The sequence below is a fragment of the Suillus subalutaceus genome (genome assembly GCF_016647625.1).
Source record: "Suillus subalutaceus strain FC151 chromosome Unknown DFJ58scaffold_239, whole genome shotgun sequence".
Taxonomy (NCBI): domain Eukaryota; kingdom Fungi; phylum Basidiomycota; class Agaricomycetes; order Boletales; family Suillaceae; genus Suillus; species Suillus subalutaceus.
Window position 1 is genome coordinate 536 of NW_024540488.1, and position 19,972 is coordinate 20,507.

The 19,972-nt window shown below is 47.5% G+C and overlaps 6 protein-coding genes across 6 annotated transcripts; 4 read left to right on the plus strand and 2 right to left on the minus strand.

Moving 5' to 3' along the window:
- Nucleotides 1-4,095: 4,095 nt before the first annotated feature.
- On the minus strand, nt 4,096-4,985 carry DFJ58DRAFT_847694 (uncharacterized protein; the record flags this gene model as incomplete). Its single annotated transcript, XM_041393502.1, has 4 exons — nt 4,096-4,351; nt 4,423-4,612; nt 4,750-4,811; nt 4,873-4,985. The coding sequence occupies 4 exons, from the start codon at nt 4,983-4,985 to the stop codon at nt 4,096-4,098; spliced, it is 621 nt and encodes a 206-aa protein (XP_041236132.1).
- A 2,061-nt stretch (nt 4,986-7,046) lies between these two features.
- Nucleotides 7,047-7,821, plus strand: DFJ58DRAFT_847695 (uncharacterized protein; the record flags this gene model as incomplete). The annotated part of the gene is made up of 4 exons (XM_041393503.1): nt 7,047-7,164; nt 7,215-7,316; nt 7,366-7,724; nt 7,759-7,821. The coding sequence occupies 4 exons, from the start codon at nt 7,047-7,049 to the stop codon at nt 7,819-7,821; spliced, it is 642 nt and encodes a 213-aa protein (XP_041236133.1).
- Nucleotides 7,822-12,999: 5,178 nt separating this feature from the next.
- Nucleotides 13,000-13,341, plus strand: DFJ58DRAFT_735924 (uncharacterized protein; the record flags this gene model as incomplete). Its single annotated transcript, XM_041386717.1, has 2 exons — nt 13,000-13,131; nt 13,180-13,341. The coding sequence occupies 2 exons, from the start codon at nt 13,000-13,002 to the stop codon at nt 13,339-13,341; spliced, it is 294 nt and encodes a 97-aa protein (XP_041236134.1).
- A 62-nt stretch (nt 13,342-13,403) lies between these two features.
- Nucleotides 13,404-16,092, plus strand: DFJ58DRAFT_719384 (uncharacterized protein; the record flags this gene model as incomplete). The annotated part of the gene is made up of 7 exons (XM_041384617.1): nt 13,404-14,226; nt 14,327-14,695; nt 14,726-15,030; nt 15,058-15,165; nt 15,187-15,274; nt 15,399-15,634; nt 15,694-16,092. The coding sequence occupies 7 exons, from the start codon at nt 13,404-13,406 to the stop codon at nt 16,090-16,092; spliced, it is 2,328 nt and encodes a 775-aa protein (XP_041236135.1).
- A 203-nt stretch (nt 16,093-16,295) lies between these two features.
- On the minus strand, nt 16,296-16,957 carry DFJ58DRAFT_847698 (uncharacterized protein; the record flags this gene model as incomplete). Its single annotated transcript, XM_041393504.1, has 3 exons — nt 16,296-16,475; nt 16,567-16,779; nt 16,835-16,957. 3 exons carry the CDS (start codon nt 16,955-16,957, stop codon nt 16,296-16,298), a joined length of 516 nt encoding a protein of 171 aa, XP_041236136.1.
- Nucleotides 16,958-17,124: 167 nt separating this feature from the next.
- DFJ58DRAFT_847699 (uncharacterized protein) lies at nt 17,125-18,331 on the plus strand (the record flags this gene model as incomplete). Its single annotated transcript, XM_041393505.1, has 8 exons — nt 17,125-17,239; nt 17,270-17,313; nt 17,370-17,473; nt 17,521-17,799; nt 17,946-18,000; nt 18,076-18,147; nt 18,202-18,228; nt 18,293-18,331. 8 exons carry the CDS (start codon nt 17,125-17,127, stop codon nt 18,329-18,331), a joined length of 735 nt encoding a protein of 244 aa, XP_041236137.1.
- Nucleotides 18,332-19,972: the final 1,641 nt, after the last annotated feature.

Genomic DNA, 19,972 nt, shown 5'->3' on the forward strand with positions numbered 1-19,972 from the left:
GAGCACACCCTCATTGTAGTCGACTCTGCATGATCATCAACATTCAGTTGAAACTGACCAAACTTGTGACATACCTCACAGCTTGCCAGTCTCCGCTTTCTGTGGCTTTTCTACGACTGCTTCATATGTGGCAGATGGAACGTTTTGCATAACAACCCTTGTTACTGCCCGATCTGCAACGTTCCTGAAGGACTTCAAAATAAGTCGCAGGTTTCCGGAGATGGACTTGATGGAGATGGTGGAGGGGTCAAATCACTAGGCAGTAGGTTCGCTTCTGTGGGAGGCACTGCAACCCGTACAAGGGTTTCAGACACGCATGAGGATTCCGATCGACACTGGGACTCCTCAAGTGAAGTCCGTGTACTGTTGGGTGGTGTAGGTAGGTGGTTACGAAGCGATATTCCCACTGTTGGGAGGTTGGAAGGTATATATATGCTGCTCATAATTGAAATCACTGGACTGTGTGTCTGATGTTATTCGATGCATGATGTGGCTCAGGGGGAGATAAGGATGATCTATGCGCTGATTATATATATGTCAACATATTCCCCTTCTCACGCACCATCCACAATATTGATTTTCCCAAATATGATTTTTGTGTTACATTTGATTGAGCTCGTGAGAAGAAACAGTTTCAGCATGAGGAAATCCACGCTTACATAAGCCTGCCCACCAACTGATGTCAGCTACCTATGCATCTGCATCTACAACATCTCCATCCATGCTCATCATTGTCTTCATACCTTTTGTCTGTTCGATGAGATACTTACTATATGTAGGGCCTGAGTTACATTAGCAGCCAATGAAAATCGTCTATCGTTTATGGCATGGTACCCAAGAAGATATTCATCAACTTGAAACTCCGCTCTCCCGACTGTTTCTTCATACACGTGACATTGCTATGTCCAAATAGAACCCACTTGCTTTCCCAAAGAAAGAAAACATCCCCGATAGCATGATGGACTACTCTTTGTCTGGAAGTCAACCCCTCGCCATCGCCCATTTTCCCCACATCAGTGAGATAGCACTAAATGAATGACAAAGGTCTTGCACACTCACATGTTTACCAAGGTTTCAAATGCGCTTGGCCTGTTTAGAACTGTCCACGTAGGTCGAATCAGTGTCCAGTAAAATTTTAGGAAGGGTTACAAATGTGCCAGTGGAACTCGCCCTATAATTGGCCATGCAGTATGTGATCTCAACAAGTACATAGGGCGGGCAAGTGACAAGTAAGTTTGTTTATGATATGTTCTGGCCATTTCTGGGGTCACCGCCACCAAAAATCACCTTGCTTGCAAGGTCATGACTCATGCCATCTCAATAATTCTGCGAATCGTCCACAGATACCGGCAAATCCAGAACAAGTATCTCTCACTGTTTTCAGCGTTGCTCTTCCGAAACGCACGATAACTATCCAAGCCATCATTTATCCTGTAATTTCTATGTCGGAGTGTTCCGCACCACTCGCACAAACACCGGCAAATCCCTGCTGATGAAGCTTGACCAGGACCACAACGGGTGAGGTATGTCAGCCAAGTCTTGACCTCCCCTTGGTAGGAGAAGGAAAGGCACACATAATGTCTGAATGACTCCAACCACGCCATCTTGGCCAGGCCCTGAGGGCAATCATTCACCTGGAGAGACAGACCACAAGCATTATTGATCATCGGGCAACAGCACCTTGCTATAAAAACAATCAGACAAATGGGTATATGAGCGCAGGAGTATCGGTCTTGTTGTCCAGTCCTATCAACCACAGATTATGTCTCCTTGACAGGAGACGGCGACGCCATGTATGCAACATGTCTGGATGACTCCAGAACACATGTCACTGGGATGTGACACGGCACGGTACATGATGATGTGGAGAAGGTTAAAGAAAAGTTGAATGTTGGGCAAACCATTAAAATACTCAACACAAACATACCACCACACAACCACACATGAAAATTGTGTCCGCATAGCCAAAAGTCCCACGTTAGAGAGAGCACGTACATAGTCTCGACCTTTGCCTTTTCGAGCCGGATTACTGCATGACGACACTGATTGAGACCAGATGAGTACAAAAAGCAGAGTGCGTGACACCGCTGACGTGGAAGTTCAGACTTGCTCTTACTCGCTGTATTCATCGTTGGTGTGACAGAATGCCCAACCGGGAACTTACGAAACGAGTCGTCGGATGCGCAAACAAGATCAGTGGCGGAACATTTGCATGCGTGAAAGACTCAGAAGAAGCATGAAAGTTGGAACTACTAGTGCTGGAGTATCAGCGTACAGAGTAGATGCAGAAATGTACAATATCAGTCCTGGCATGCAACATAGTCAGCTGAAAACGTAATGTAACTGAAAACGTAATGTAACTGAGATGGCGGTATGCTCTGAGAGTTCGAGGGGGCAGTAGAGTAGTATGATCCAAAGTGAAACTGAAAGTCAAAGGGAGTGAACCGATTCACGTCCGTCATCTGTTGCGACGATTGCGCTCTCCTCGTGCAGCCCGTGCCTTGTTGACTCCTGCAAGCAGTGGGGTGTGTCATCGCTTGGATAGCCTGGGAGGAAGAGGATTTCATGTGACTGGTAACGAAGGCAACGGAAAAAACAGAAAATGCGTGGGCACCGTCACACGAATCGCAGCAGTAATTTCAGTGAGAAGCACTCACCGGTTAATGAACTCGAATGCGACACGTGTTCTAGTCACTGCGGAAAAAATAAAATAAACGGATTTGCATAGAGTACGAATACAGCCTGTAAATGTACACAAAGCATAGAATGCAAATTGAGGAAAAGTACACCAATGCGGATACAGAAAGGATCAGTTTTGACATGTAAAACCGACTATGAAACGAGATTTCCAGATGTGAATTTGTTGTCTTTGTGTTAAGCAGACTTCAGTCTTACTATCGATCTGAATGATTCACACATTGGATTACGGACGGGGATTCGAGTGAAAGCGGAGGCACCGAAAAACCAAAAGTACGATCGAGCACCACTCAACCAGCGCACGATATTGCAAACGCCATCATCAAACATTTCTGGAAGGACTTGAAGACGGCAACCAAGACATATCGCAAGAAGCAGACGGACGGGAGCAACAACCAAATGCATCCAGGGGAACCCATCAGTAGAGAAGAACTATTGACCTGCCTAAAGCGCTTTACGACATTGTAATGTTGTCTGATTCATTTACGTACCTCCAATCTCAGAGACTTCATATACCCACACTCCTACAATACTGTAACATCGATTTGACTTCTGTCGCTTAGAGGACTCTATGGACGTTCGGACTTTGGCGCATCCAGCGATCTCCTGGACTCGTGCTTGTTTAAGTAGTGCTCTCCATTCATACGTAACATTAGCATAGATATAGATATGGCCACTGAGTTAAACCTCAATGTTGCATTTCGCAATGCCTGCCTAAGTACAAATATCGACTTGTTAAACGAGTCAGACATGACTCATATGTCGGGTTAGTTCCGAGGGCAGCACGAAATTACATTGCCTAGATATGGTATCAGATGGGCATCATTCTCCACTTAAATTGGTGGGATTCACACATTTCCCAAACGCTGCGTATATCATATTTATCGCCACTATTTGGAAACATCCTCAGGCTGTAAGGCGTTGTACCTAGATGGGTACACGGGAGTATTTACTATATATGGTCATGGAAAGAGCAACTCCGATGCTCAACACTCGCATGTAATGGATGCTACACTCATTAGCCACCCTTTTAAGACCTTTTCCTCGTAATTCGAGGAATATGTCTCCCGGCCAAATATGCACATCGAATACTGTCTCGAAGCTCTGGTATCCATGAAAGGATTTTTGCCAGACAAGTCGCTGCCTGCCGTTGCCTCGCTGCCAAGTTGATGGCAGAAAAGTTCGGCTCCGTGTAGACTTCTTTTTTCTCAATGCTGCTCGTAATTCTGTCGTCATCGTGTATTAAGAGACTGTAACGATGAAACAGAAAATGCAATGTTAGAGGACTCAGATACTTTACTTCGAATTTTTAACATATACCCTCGGAAGTTGCCAAAGTCTTGGAAGTCTCCAAAGTAACTAGAACGACACGTTTCAATCATACCAATTTCCCACGGCCTAGTGCTCTTCCATCCATGCTCTTCTATTCAAAACACTCTGATGTTCGTCAGGCACGACCCTTTGCTTCGTAATTCGAAGCAGATGCTTGTGGCCAACGTCTCTGCAGTCTCTAAGCTTAATGTCTAAAGTCTCAGAAGTCGCTAAAGCTGCCAAAGTCACCAGTCCGGTCTCCCAAGGTGCCACAGTGGACTCGAACCTCCCACGCCAGTGCCCTTCTATCCCAAACGCTCCAACCTCCCTCAAGTACAAACATCTGCTTCGTAATTCGAAGCAGACGTTGTGGCCAAAGTTTTTGCAGTCTCTAATCCCAATATCTACAACTACACATCTTTGCTCCGTAATTCGAAGCGGATGTTGCCAACGTCTTCGAAGTCGCCAAAGTAAACAGCTACCGCGTTTGACTTGGACCTCCCACGGCACTGCTCTTCTATCCTAAACACTCCGACGTTCGTCAAGTACCACCCTTTGCTCCGTAATTCGAAGCAGATGCATGTGGCCAACGTCTCCGTAGTCACTAAGCTTAATATGTAAAGCCTCAGAAGTCGCTAAAGCTGTTAAATTCGCCAGTCCAGCCTCCCAAGGTGCCACATCTGACTTCAACCTCTCACGCCAGGGCCCTTATATCCAAAATACTCGGACGCTCGTACAAACCTCTGCTTCGTAATTCGAAGCAGATGTCGCCAAAGTCTTGGAAGTCTCCCAAGGTTCCACATCTGACTTGAACCTCTCACGCCAGCGCCCTTATATCCAAAATACTCGGACATTCGTACAAACCTCTGCTTCGTAATTCGAAGCAGATGTCGCCAAAGTCTTGGAAGTCTCCCAAGGTTCCACATCTGACTTGAACCTCTCACGCCAGCGCCCTTATATCCAAAATACTCGGACATTCGTACAAACCTCTGCTTCGTAATTCGAAGCAGATGTCGCCAAAGTCTTGGAGGTCTCCGAAGCTGCTACGTTTCACTCGAACTCCTTGGTACGCCGGTGCCCTTACATCCAAAACATCCCGACGCTCGTACAAACCTCTACTTCGTAATTCGAAGCAGATGTCGCCAAAGTCTTGGAGGTCTCCGAAGCTGCTATGTTTGACTTGAACCTCTCACGCCAGCGCCCTTATATCCAAAATACTCGGACATTCGTACAAACCTCTGCTTCGTAATTCGAAGCAGATGTCGCCAAAGTCTTGGAAGCCTCCGAAGCTGCTACGTTTGACTTGAACCTCTCACGCCAGTGCCCTTATATCCAATGTACTCGGATGTTCGTACAAACCTTTGCTTCGTAATTCGAAGCAGACGCTGTCGCAAACGGCTCCATAGCCTCTAACCCTAATGTCTAAAGTCTCGGAAGTCGCTAAAGTCGCCAGCCTCCAAGCTGCCACGTTTGACTTGGACGCGTCAAACTGAGCCTTCCCTCGTCGGACCCCCCGTCATGTCCTCTACAACACCTCCATAGCGGTCCTCAACCAGATCCCTTCATCGTACGAACGCCGTTTTCCTTGTCAACCGCATGCTCACATTTACCGCAGGCAAAACGTCAGATCGCCCCTTCCTCTCAATCCTCCTAGTTTACTAGTCGTTGCAGGTTCATGTCGTACGTGTTTTTTTTTTGTAATCCGGCATCGCTTGCATTCACTTAGAGGTCAACGTACTAAAGACTTTTTCAGCGGTGTACGACTCTACACGTATTCGCTGATTGCAGAGGTTATCCTAGAAGTAGATCATGCTCAACCATTTGCACAAACGCTATGGAGAAACTGACGCGTTCGACTGCTTCATTCGTTTCAGACCGCACTCGCTCAAATTTTTCTGGTACGAGACTTCCTCACATTCGCATTCATTATCTTGCAGCAGTTTGCCCTACATATACTACATATACTACATATACCACAGGTATACCCATTTCCCGGTTTCACCGTGTGACTCGTCTATGCAGCCCTACAATCGATCAAGCTACAGATAACACCATTGTCGTGACCATGGACGGCCGCAGAAACTCACCGTCCCCATATCGCCTCACCCCCAAGTTCGCCTACTGTAATGCAGCAGTCCCATCCCCCTTGCCCCGCTTCCATGAACCCAATCAGTGGAAACCATGCTGGTACTCCTACGTCAGGTAGCGTGCTCTCTCTGGTTTCCTGCGACCTCGCTATTTTTGATCCTGATCATCTGCTGATGTTCCGGTGTCAATTGGAACAAAGGCGGGCTAGCACGAGACCGAACGAGTGTAGGTTGGAATGGACAGCAACAGCGCATCCAGCAGTCGTGTTCTATTGTAGCCGTGTACATGTAATTCACATTTCCAATATCATTGTAACAGATCCGGTACAACCTAGAGTAACGCGAAAATATTGTATGCACACACATTTGCACATGTCCTAGTATCATTTTCTGGAGAGTTGATCTTGCTCAGCTCTGACAACTTTCACGGAACGCCATCCATTCTCAGCACAGTTGGTTCTCAGCGTGCCTCAATCTCAAAACATTAAATTTGACCACAGTTGAAGGATTCGCGACTCCACATAATCATTATCTATAGCACGTTGAACTACAGACCACCGAAATGGAATTTCCACGTTTGTGTGTGGAATTGTGGATCAACAATATTGCCATTTGTGGCACCTCAACATTGCTCACACTCCGCCTGCCTTGATTACTCAAATCCTTGACTTAAACTCCTCGTCACTTGTTCATCAACTACATTCAATCTCACCGTAACTTCTCGTTGGAAATTCCAGCGAGTCGTTTCTCGGTGGTTTATATCTCTACGAACACGCGCTCAACAAGCACTCCGACTCTAAATACCTGCCCATCTGCGTTTCAACACATCACCAGTGCGCATCCAGCATTTCGTTGATATCCCCAACCACCTAAACTCGAGTCTTCTCTCCGTGGTTCAGTCCCTCAACTTCTCGAACCGCGCATTGCCTTACACCCTCTCCGACACGTCACATGCCTCGGTTCAACGCTCCATCCTCAAGAAAGCCAAAGGCCGCGAATTCCACACCTCGTATACGGCCTGCGGCCATGTCTGTGACTCGAAAACCCACAGTCGAAGATCATGCTCCTGGTGAGACAAATCCTCATCATCATTCACAACACCTCATTTCCGTTCCTTAGACAATGAAAAGGGATCAACGTCCCTCGGAGCTTCGTCTTGGCCAGAGAACCCATGGGCAGACGTCGAGCAAATCACCACACGGCCAAAACGGGGCCCTACATGTACGTCGACCGAATATCTATTAACACTCGTCTGACTCCTTTGCTCCAGTCGTCGACTATTGCAGCAAGCCGGGCCAATTCTGGCCAGACGGACAAGAGCCTCCCTTCAAAGGTCAGAAAGCCGCGAAGCGTATCTTCGTCACCAAAGGCAAAACGCAACCGCGCAAAGAGATCACCAAAAATTACGAAGAAATCAAAGAGCTGAAGAACTATGTGCCGTCTGACATATTTCACCCACGAACGGGAGATATCGAACTCTACTACGACTACTCCGACTACGACGGTACCGACGAGGAGGATCTATTTGACATCGACGAGGATGACGCTATACCTCCCCCCGCAGTCGCTCCCGTTCCTCCTCCTACCGTTGTCCCCGCTCCTCCTCGTGTCACTGTGCATGTACCGGCTGTAGGTCCCCCTCCTCCTCCTTCGACATCACCAGGCGGGCTGCCACAGTGTCAAACTGAAACGGAGCAGCAAAAGATGGAAAAGAGGAAGAAGCTGAAACAAATATTCAAGGATAAAGCTGATGCACGAGCAGCCGATTTTGCGCGGGCCAAGAAAGAGAAGGAGATGGAGGAGCAGAAGGAGATCGACAGGCAGAAGGAAGACGAGAGGCAGCTCGACATCGTCAGGCAGAAGCAGCTCGAGATCGAGAGGCAGAAGCAGCTCGAGATCGAGAGGCAGAAGCAGCTCGAGATCGAGAGGCAGAAGCAGCTCGAGATCGAGAGGCAGATGGAAGTCGAGAGGCAGAAGCAGCTCGAGATCGAAAGGCAGCAGGAATCCGACAGGCAGAGGGAGCTTGAGATCAAGAGGCAGCAGGACCTTGAGATCGAAAGGCAGAAGGAAGCCGACAGGCAGAGGGAACTTGAACGTGAACGCCTCGAACGGGTACAGAAGGCGGATTCGGGTGGTCGAGTTATCGCGGAGGACGGCATGGACGTCGACATCGAGCCAGGCGAAGTGACCTCTGGGTCACACGCACCATCTCCAACCAAGGGCAAGACGGACACAGTCAATCGCCGAGATCGTTCTCCTCGTCGCCCACATGCGCCCTTCGTTCCAAACCGTTCACGTCGTTCATTGTCTCCTCCTCCACGTGGATCGCCATACCATGCATCTCGCCGAGAACTGTCTCCCCCCCGTCGACCATCGTCATATAGAGATTACGCTCCGTCTCAGTCTGACCGTCGCGCGCCTCCTCGTCGTTACCGATCACCTCCCCAAGAACATTCGACTCGCCGCGGTAGATCCCCCTCGCCGGGTAGAGCTCGGGGAAGTCACAGACAGTCCAACCGTCAACACAGTCCTGTCCGGAGAAGTTATCGCAGTACGTTTGCTTTCCCTCAAAACAGGCAGCTTGTCATAACAATTTTTTCTTATCACAGCGCCTTTGCCTCATCGCGGGCCACAACCAAACCGGCGCCGTGAGTACATACTATCGTTACTCTGAATCCTGAACTTATTTTTATATTTATAGCTCTTGATTCATGTCACCCTTCGTATCCCACACGAGCACCTTCCACCAACGTACCTGCTGCACCGTCATCAATTCCTGGCACTTTGTCTCTCCCAATGGGATATCTACAGTTCTTGCCCTCTTCTACTGTAACAAGCGTCGCAGGGTTGAACATGATGGGCTGCCGTCCTGCCAATAACACAGTAACCCGCTTCATCTTAGATCGAACGAACTGCCTCGCACAGTACGACGACCTCAATCCGCTTTCCCCGTCGTTGCGTAGCGATCCTCAAAATCGCCTTCTCCACATCGCTTGTTACCCTCCATATCACCTCCTCCATGCCATATCTCGTGGTAGGTTGGTCGTATCCAAGAGGACTGAAATCAGACTGCGTCTATGGAGAGCGCAATATCCGGATGTCCCCCTGTGGTTTTTCGCAATTCGTTGTCTCTCCCGCGGAATGGATTGGCGGGTCTTTGCCAATCCCCAGCACCTCGTCGGCCCACTGAGTACCCTCTCAGGTCCACGTCCCGCCTATCTGGACCAAAAACCTCTCTTGCTCACAAGGGGCAACGGAGAGTTTGAGCGGTACGAAAACAGCGTCAGGGATATGCTCCGACTCCCATTCAGCCGCCGTTTCTGTGGTATGGGCGGTCTTCTGTGGCGACTTGCAATCCAATTTGGACCAGACAACCTAATTTCGGCTGCCCTGTCTGGACCTTCGAGCGACGCTTCTATGCACTCGAACGTCGAGCGTATCGGCACCGATGTTGACGACATGGTAACGGACGCCCACATCAATACCCTATTAGGCCTAACGGACGACAACCATATCTTATGGCCTCCCATTGATGTATTTGACAAGTACACGCAGTGGCAAGGAGAATGGACGGCAAGCCTGGAGACATGGTTCATGAGGCACATTGCCGCGATGAAAAATAGGGATTCGCGCGCATTTGCCACCCGTAGTCAATGGATATCGAGACTTGGCCAGCATACGGCAACTTCGTTCAAAGACGCCAAGGTTGTGACTGAGGGGCAAGCGGAGTTGTTGTGCTACGACATTGATCGGTTGGATCCGAGATCTTTCGCGGCTTTAGATTAGCTTGGGTCATCGTCATTTTATTTGGTTTACAGAAATCGCTCGTTATACCCATACCGCACATCTAGCAACGGAATGTACTTTTACTTACTCATACTTCTTGTACAATTATTGGGTTCAGGAATTCAAACTTCAAGAACAGAACGGTATTTGCACGATACATTGGATCAAAGGACTATCGCTTCATGGTATGCAATTTTGTCTTGAGACTTTTTCCAAATCTACGTCTTATAAGTCCACGAAGTCGAACCTCGAAATCTATGTCTCAGAAGTCGCTAAAGTGGAACTTCCAAATCTATGTCTTACAAGTCGCTGAAGTAGTCACAACCGAATTACCATTACTAGTATCCGATATTTATTCATGTACAATAATGATCGCTACACGGTCTTTCTCCAGTTAATTCCTGTATACAGGCGAAGATCAGGGAGAACACATCGGTGTCCCAGTTTGAAAGTTTGTTTTGGAGGACTGAGACAAGTTGTTCGAAACCCATGCCGGTATCAACATGCTTGTTTGGGAGTGGCTCAAGCAAGCATGTTGATACAGGCATGGGTTTCGAACAACTTGTCTCAGTCCTCCAAAACAAACTTTCAAACTGGGACACCGATGTGTTCTCCCTGATCTTCGCCTGTATACAGGAATTAACTGGAGAAAGACCGTGTAGCGATCATTATTGTACATGAATAAATATCGGATACTAGTAATGGTAATTCGGTTGTGACTACTTCAGCGACTTGTAAGACATAGATTTGGAAGTTCCACTTCAGCGATAGATTTGGAAGTTCCACTTCAGCGACTTCTGAGACATAGATTTCGAGGTTCGACTTCGTGGACTTATAAGACATCGATTTGGAAAAAGTCTCAAGACAAAACTGCATACCATGAAGCGATAATCCTTTGATCGAATGTATCGTGCAAATCCCATATCTTAAGGACGTTTGGGTCGTCACCATCCTGAGGCCCATGAACTCAAATGCTGAACGGTGCTGATACTGTTTCTGCGGATGTGACTGCCCGAATCAGTGGTGGACCGAAGTTGAAAACCGATAGTATGGTTCTCGACCACTTCCGACTTAATGCTTTAACGCATCAACATCGACGTTCGACCAGATCACTAGTCTGTAATTCAGACTAGTCATCCTTCCGGAAAGACAACCTGGCTGTAGACGCTTTCCCTCCTCACGGCGTGCACTTGAACCCGATTCTCGACCCTCTGCTACTCACTCTCCCTCTCTCAACACTCCTGTGCATATCCCCCCGCAGGACATGGCGTCCATAAATTCGATCACAAATTTCTGCGCGGGTTCTCCTCGCCATAGAACCGCAACGCTAGTTGAACGGCTGGTACTGTGACGCACATCTCGGACTGTCTTGCAACTACTGTGCCGTAAATCTCAAATATGTCCATGCCCCTCGGACTTTGCTTGTTTAGACAGCAATCCTTTTACTGTCATGATAGAAGCACTCATATCCACCGAGTCGGTATTGAAATGTTGACATGTGTGTATATGTTCATATACAGATGTTGAGAATCCTCAATCGATGCCTTCCATGTCACAGCGCCTTGCCGTCCACCTCTCTTAAGAGTTCTGGACATTAGATTCGCAGTATACATCGTTCCTCCGCTCACCAGTCGCAAATGCTTCGCCTCCACGACGACATCCTACTCGAACTCTTCGAGTACGCCTACGAGCAAGCGCGAGATGAGCTACTTCAGTGACTTCATCCCTCTCGCTACCGTCAATAAAACCTTTTTTTCACGTCTCGATCCCGCCATTGTGGAGGAAGCTACCATCTGTAGAGCCCCTGCTACACCTCATACCCGAGCATGTCTTGCAAAAACGGTTGATTGAGAACCAGTGGTCATATGTAGGTCAAGCCTTTTGTATCCCGCCTTTCGGTCAGCGCGCATATTCACGTGACACACAACGGAGACACGCTTCCAATCCACTTTTTGGAAGACCTATATAGCATCCCGATGGCACATGTCAACCTCGCGTGCTTCTCCATGTGTATAGGCTTAGTTAGTGGGTTAGTGTTTTAGTGAAAAACGTGTCAGCACATGGAACGAGACACGCAGACATGTGAACAACCCAATGTCATCCACAGTTTCAGCTACAGTGGAAATTGGAGATTGTCGAGCATCTCAAGACACTCGATATGTTGTTCCGTTCTGCTAACAACTTGCAGTGTCCGAGATTTGGGTCTTACAAAGGCACAACTTGGGATAGCTGGACGAGCAAAGGACCTAGGGAGTTTCATGGCGTGTTCCATAAAGAAACAGCTCTTGGTGCACAACTGCGACGCAAACGGTGCAAGGAGACATCAAAGTCGAAGTCGAAAACCAGATGTGGCACCACTCAAATTTCGGACTTTAATTCCAGTGTCGAGGCCTATTTCTTCACAACAAAATGTATTGTTATTAACAACACATGACCCCTGTTCGTCCTTGTAGTGCCTGGCTAGACTCAGCATAGGACTTAGAGAGTCATGCTCTATTGATGAAAATCGGGTTCCGACTTCCCTGGCCTGACAGCCAGGTCCTGACTTCCCTTGGCAGGAGAAGTGAAGGAAGCACGCACATGTCTGAATGACTCCAGCTCCCGCATCAACATTGTAGGGAGGCGGCTGCAAGAGCAGGCAACATATTGTTCATTGGGAAACACAAGACCACCATGGCCTCAGTGATAATTGGGCAACAACGCCTCGCCTAAAAAAACAATCAAACAAATGAATACAAGAACACAGGTAGTGTTTCCTACCCAGTCATGTCTGCCTGGATTGCTGCCCCTTGACAGGAGAAGGTAACATGGTGCATAGATGACTGGATGACTCCATAGCACACTCCCTTGTCAGGGAACACATCGCTATGTGGTGGGAACCTGAGAAGTTGGAAGAAAAAGTTGAACATTGAACAGATATATACAGATCCTCAGCGCCAAACAAACCACCACACAACCACACAGGAAAATAGTCCAACTCGGGATTACCCAAGCGAGCACCGCCACCCATAACCTCAAGCACCATAGTTGAACGTTGAAATCCAGTGAAAACCAGGCTCGTTCCCAAGTGCCTAGTACTGATGTCTTGGAGGCTATTCCTGCAGATGATGCCCGCGAGATGTCCTTATCAGATGGCGCTCATCGTGCTGTCACCTTACGAGTACTTGCGAAACGAGCACGCAAGAGCGCAGATTCTCAACATTTTGTAGGTCGACGCAAGCGGGCCAAGATTGTGGAGCCTGAACAAGTGGTATGTATTTATATTCAAACACACACAAGTCTGACCATCATTTTAAAGACCCGTCCTGATGACGAGCCTCCTCTCCATCCTGATGACGAACCTCCTCTCCCTCCCGACAACGAAACTCCGCTCCCTCCCGAAAACGAACCTCCTCTCCCTCCTGACAACGAACCTTCTCTCCCTCCAGAACATGAGCACCCCAAATTGAGTTGGTACTAGACCGTAGGCCACGACCAAACATTGATATCGACAACCTGGCACGGCTTGCTGTGCTCCAGAAAATGAAAGAAACTACGGAGTTTGTTCTTGCACTCAAGAATGCGTCTTTGGATGATCCCCTTGCCAAGCTTAGTGACGATGCTCCACATAGACTGCGGAATCCGCCACAAGAGCCCATCATTACCAACAGCCCTGGTGTACGTCAGAGCATCTCTATGTACCTTGCGCTTGAACATGGCTCTCAAGAGGTATATAATCGAATGCGGAGAGCTAAGATGCGCAATTTCGAGGGTGCGAATGGTGTTGATGAGATCCTCAGTTTCTACAATGTCGAGAAGCTCATTTCCCAGCACATTGGTGTCGAATCGATCGAGCACGACATGTGCCCAGAGTCATGTTTAGCATTCACGGGCCCGTTTGCTCATCTGGAGAGTTGTCCAATGTGCGGCTCATCTCGATGGGATCAAGCAAAGTTACGAGCGAGTAGTGGAAAAATCAAGGTCGCAGCACAAACATTTGTTACTATCCCACTTGGTCTGCAGCTACAGGCTCTGTATCGTGACCCGGAGAGTGCGCGTCATATGCGATACCTTTGGGAGAGAACTCAGGAGGTTCTAGATGGTCTGAGGCAGACAGGAAAGGTGCCTGTTGTTGACGATATCGCAATAGGGTTTGATATTCTTGGTGCTGTGCTTGATGGTGAGATCAAGCAGGATGACATTGTTCTGATGGTCTCACTTGATGGTGCGCAGCTATACGAGAGCAAGACATCCGATTGTTGGATCTATATATGGGTCATTCTTAATTTATCTCCCGACAAGCGCTACCAAAAACTTCATGTTCACCCTGGTGGCTTTATTCCAGAACCAAATAAACCAAAAAAACGTCGACTCATTTATTGTTGTCGGAATGCATCATCTCGCCGCACTCCAACACGAAGCTCTCACTATTTAGGACGCCTCTCGTAACCACATCGTCAGGTCAGACCTCCATCTCATTTTTACAACAGCAGATGTCCCAGGGCTCGTGTATTGGGATGGGATGGTAGGGCATAGCGGCAAGAACGGATGTCGCATGCATTGTGGAGTGAGAGGGAGGCGTAAAACTCGTGGAACTCATTACTATCCAGCACTTCTGAAACTGCGTAATCGCTGTGTCGAAGGAAGTGACCATGCCGATATTGATGTATTCCCCATCCCACTTGGCGTTGCTGATGACTATGCCAAAAATCTCGAGCTTATCGTGACTGCACCAAGCCAACGCCAATATGAACTCAAGAAGACGGACACCGGTCTCACAAAACCCCCATTAATCCTGGGCCTCAGCCCCCAGCACTGCCTCGGTGTTCCACTCCGTATGACAACCGATATAATGCATCTCGCAGGCAATCTCAGCGATCTTCTTCTTGCTCTCTGGTACGGAACAATGGACTGTGCACCAACAGACAATGGCAACACATGGGACTGGGCTGTCCTTTGTGACGGAGATGGCTGGATTTCGCACGGAAAGGCAGTGGAGGCCGCAGGGCCATATTTTCCAGGCTCGTTTGATCGAAAACCTCGGAATATCGCTGAGAAGATCAATACTGACTACAAGACTTGGGAATTTCACCTATATACTTTTGGCCTTGGTCCTGCGCTACTCTACAACATCCTTCCTGAGCCCTATTGGCTCAACTACTGCAAGCTCGTGCGCGGGTTTCAAATTATGAGTCAGCACAGTCTCACAGCAGAAGAACTTACTGACGCATTTATTCTCCTTGGTACATGGAAGCGAGAGTTTGAGACCCTCTATTATCAGCTCAGAGAGGATCGTTTGCATTTTGTACCCCCGTGTACCCACCAGACTAGTCATCTTGTGACGGAGACAGTTCAGAAGGGCCCCCCAATCCGCTATGCCCAGTGGACGATGGAGCGTACTATTGGGAACCTCGGTCAGGAAATTCGACAACCTTCTCGACCATATGCAAATTTGTCACGACAGGGACTACGACGCAGCATGATCAACACTCCTATCTACAATGCCTGATCTTGACGAACCTCGCAAACATCTTTCAGACACTGCCACTGATCTAGGAAATGGGTATGCACTTCTTCGCAAGCGAGACAGATATGCAAAACTCCCCGTCGGAGAAGAAGCACAGGCTTTGTCTGATTTCCTTGGACCCAATCACCCACTCCCTCGCGTCAAAAAATGGTCACGACTTCTATCACCAAATGGTCAAATTGCACGCTCTGCCTGGAGGGAGAAGCTAATGCCACTCGACAAGACACGAATGTCTCGTCATGTCAAGGTACTATGATTTCTTTCCTATAGTCATATGTCACACTCTAACAATTCAATTTATTTCAGCCATCAATTAATAGGCAAACTCAGTTTGCCGAAGTTCTGTACTATACGAGACTAGCTTTTGCCGAACCAGATGTAGATGATTCAGACGACGAAGCTGGTTACCATTTCCTTAATGTTGCTGTCATTCAAATGTATTCTTCCCCTGACGATCAGCTTCTACGGCTCTCATCCCAGACAGTTGTTTCTTGCTCACTCCTTGACGAAATCTCTGTCATCGATGTCAAGAAAATCATCAGCGTGGTCGCCATGATCCCACATAAACCAAGACTGCCATCAGGCATTATCGAGGATCGCTTTTTCATGCTAGAAAAACCAGAGTTAGACATCGCAAATTTTGGGGCTTCACATAAAAATCTCGGAGATGATGCAGAGGATGATGAAGATGCTGATATCGAGTAGTTGTTGAGGTTGACGCCATTGATATGTTATGGGAGTTCTGCGTCAATGAAAGCTTTTATTGAAGTTCCAGACGTTGAACAAGCAGCAAAGACAATGATCTACAATAATTGGAGTTCTAGACATCGAGCAACGAGCAAGAAATTATGACATTGATCTACAATAATAATCGTACAATGAGTTCTTTACAAGCAACCACAAAAACATCAGGTTCTACGACGCTTTATAGCACACTCGAATATCTCGATCTCTTCGAGCTCTTTACGTTGGCGTTCCTGCTCAGCACGATCTCCTTTGTCAGCCTCGATGGGAATGTTCCTTGCATCGAAGGGGCGCACAATGTATTGCCAAGGCGCGAAGCGATCTTCTGGGTCCGGGTTCGGATTCTGAGTTCGACTTGTGAGGGTGCGACATGGTGATACAATACAAGTCCTATGAGAGTGATGTTAAAAATTCAGATGTCAGTCACAAATATACATGGCAAGCAACCCATTGAGGAACGCAGTCAAAATCATCATCCTCAGATTTGATTTTCACCCCCCACCCCCCCTCAATCCTGGCCTCTTTAGCCTCCGTCTTAAGCAAGCCTTCCTCTGTTTTGAATCCACCTGACGAGAGGATCTCTGAGTCTTTGGTGTCTGAGACAAGCTGAGGAACAGGTTCAGGTTCTTTGAATTGAAGGACAATTTTCTGTGTAACATATATAAAATGTACATCAATGATACGAGTCACCAGAGAAAAATACCTTGATCCCTGGAGTGTTAATGTTAAGATTAAAGCAGTATGTGTTCCAAGACGGAGAGAGGTTGTTGATGTCAACGATAGCAACATCCTCGAGCGTGCTGACAGCGGATACGTCTAACGACATTTGTAACAGGCAGGGGTATCTAATAAAAGCAAAATGAAAGTAACCAACTTAACTTGGGACTTAGACGAATCGACATCTGATCGGAGAATTCCAGCAGGGGACCAAATTATATTATCAAGCTCAGTCAATACACATATTCTCTCTCAGCGTTGTCCTCGACATTCAGCATGTTTTCACTTCAAGGCGACTCAAGTGCCAGTGACAAAAATTTCTATGGTTCTGGTTCACAGAATCCACGACTCGGATGGGGCGAGCTTTATACTCCGTCCCCCCAATCTCCGGGTATGTCATTACATGGTGACCCTTTCACAGATTCGGCTCCAGCGCCATTGCAACGTAATTATCAATTTCATCAAGTGAGTACCAGTATACTTATTTGGCTCACTTATTGTCTCATCGAAATACATTTTAGGGCGCATATATGTATAATAATCAGCAAATGACAGCCTTACATGATCGCTGCAAGGCACTGGAGACTCAGGTCATCAAGCTGACTACTGAGCGTGATACATTACAGTGAGTGTTGTCTGGTCTAAACTTTTTGATCTAATTATCTGTTATAGGGCAAAATTTCAACAGCTTGCCGACCCACTCCAACAGTCTGGAAACCCCCTTGCACTTGATCCCACATTCCCCGCCCAGCTAGGTAGCAATGACGCTAATCGCCCCACGCCTCAAACACATCCAAAAAATCGCTTTTGGACCCAGATCGACTATGTCGAATGGCTCGATACTTCCATGGGCCGACTCTCTGACCGCGGAAAGCTAGGCTACCTCGAGAATGGTGGTCCGATTGCTACAACTATGGTCAAGGATATTCGTAAAGCCCTCCGTGCTGGTTGGTGTGAACTAACTAATCGCAAACTCGCCCCAAAGACATGGGGTGTTTATCTGCCTCTGGACGAAAGCTCATTCACACCCTGATGGATGACGCCTACCCCTTGCTAAAGTTTGCCAATGATGGATGAAAATTGGAGTATCTCGCCAGTACATCATACTCTGCTTGGCGTAGAACCTATCTTTCTGATGACGGAAACTGGATGGTAAGTGTGTCCGCATGACAACAGCCTAATGCTGATTTTTTTATTTTAGCAACTTGTGCCCAACGATGTCTCAAGACATTGAAGACAAACGGAACGACCGAGGAATTTTGTGCTCACTATGGAGATCTCACGCCGACTCAGCGAAAGGTGCGTTGCTACTTTATTCCAGACGTGCGTGCTTTGATTTGTTTGGTACGACAGGCATATGATGACGAGTCAGCGTCACTGGTAAGTAGTTATATTGCCCGATAACTATGAGGTTTGGTCTAATCTAATGCGGGTTGCCAAAAAGTCCTGGAACAAGACCGCTTACGATGGAACGATGTACTAGATCCCGATTTGTACTCCTCACACATGGGCTTCAAGTTCTCACAGACTCCTCGCATATGGACCCCTCTCGGATTCTTATTACTTCCTATTCCTTTCCTGATGCTGTCGCTTTCTAGCCATGTTTTTAGTGTATTCGCGACTCCAGCTTTCTATTACTAGTATCCCATTTCGAGTGTATCAATACCCAGTGCAATGCATATCATTTGTAGTCCCATCCGAGCACATTTACAAGGCAGCTGGTGTGCGCACATATAGTCATATACGGTGCTATTCGAGCATATTGCGAGATAGACCATGCATATGTTTAAATGTGATTAGAAAATATTCGCGCAAAGAAAAACATAAATGAACATCTGCGAGTTTGCCCCGTCTTATTCGAAATGTGATATAAGTTTCACACTGTATATAACATGTGATGAGATCTGTTTTTATTTTGGATCACCGCAAAAATCACATTTCAACATATTTGACAATCAGTGGAGCATTTCCTGCGGAAGAGTTGCCAAGAAGAGGGCGGCTGGACTGCTGAATTGGAGTTGCAGCAGTGCTTCAGAGCTTGTCATATAGTATGCCATGTGGAAAGCAAGCCTCTTGCCTGGCTTGGGCTCTATTGTTTGGCCGCTATTCATTTCCACATCTTACTTGCGATTCCCTAGGACTTCTATTCTGGAATGATCCTCTTTGATCTGGTCATCCTTTCTCCATATCTGTTTTATCTGCATAGCTCTTGCTGATCCTCTGATTCGCCAACTCTATGCCCAACACTGGTCCAGCACTTACTCTCTTTCCGGATTTGAGTCTAAACTCTTGTCAGCTCCACTCCCCCGTCTCTCCTCTGGACTTGAGTTTTAGCTCTTGTCAGCTCCACTTTCCTGATCTTATCCTCCTCCGGGCTTAGGGGTCTAACCTTGGTCAACTCCGCTCCTCTGTTTCCCTTCTGCTCTGGACTTTGCCCCTGTAGCCTTTCCTCTGTTGGTTGCTACTCAGGACAAGTAGTGTTTACATTATCCCCTGTCAAGTGGACGAAACTCCACTGGAGTTTCCTGTGCTCCCGACTCTGGAAGTACACCGGACTTCATCTGGCATGTAAGGGGCAAAGTGCACAAGCCGAGGCTGAGCCCTTCAGACCAGTTTCCTCCCCTTGAGCACCACCTTGCCACCTAGAGGCCAAGATCTATTTATGTGGATCACTTATCCAGATTATGGTTAATAACTTGGACTGCATCAATATCAATAACAGATGGGACGAAACTCCGCTTGAGTTTCCTGTGCTCACCACTGTCGTGTCATTTACACGACACACATGTTCCTTTTCAAGGCCCAACGCCGTGGCTCACTTCATCGCAAGTTGGTTGAAATCCCACATTTGTATGGTCTGCGAGGGTCGACCTGCAGTGGCTTTGGGTGATGTGACGAGGGAAACAAATCTGCTTCCGAGCACATATCCGGTCCAGATATGAGAGTGTGGTGGAGACTTCAAAAAGCGTGTACCTGTGGGACTCCATGTGTCCCAGTTGATAATGTGTCGAGAAGTCCGTGGGGGAAGGGTCATAACATAAGATAACAATATATTCGCTGGTGTGAACAGGTCATACGAAACCTGCTTCTCCTTCTTCTTCTCTTCAACCCAGGTGGTAATGAG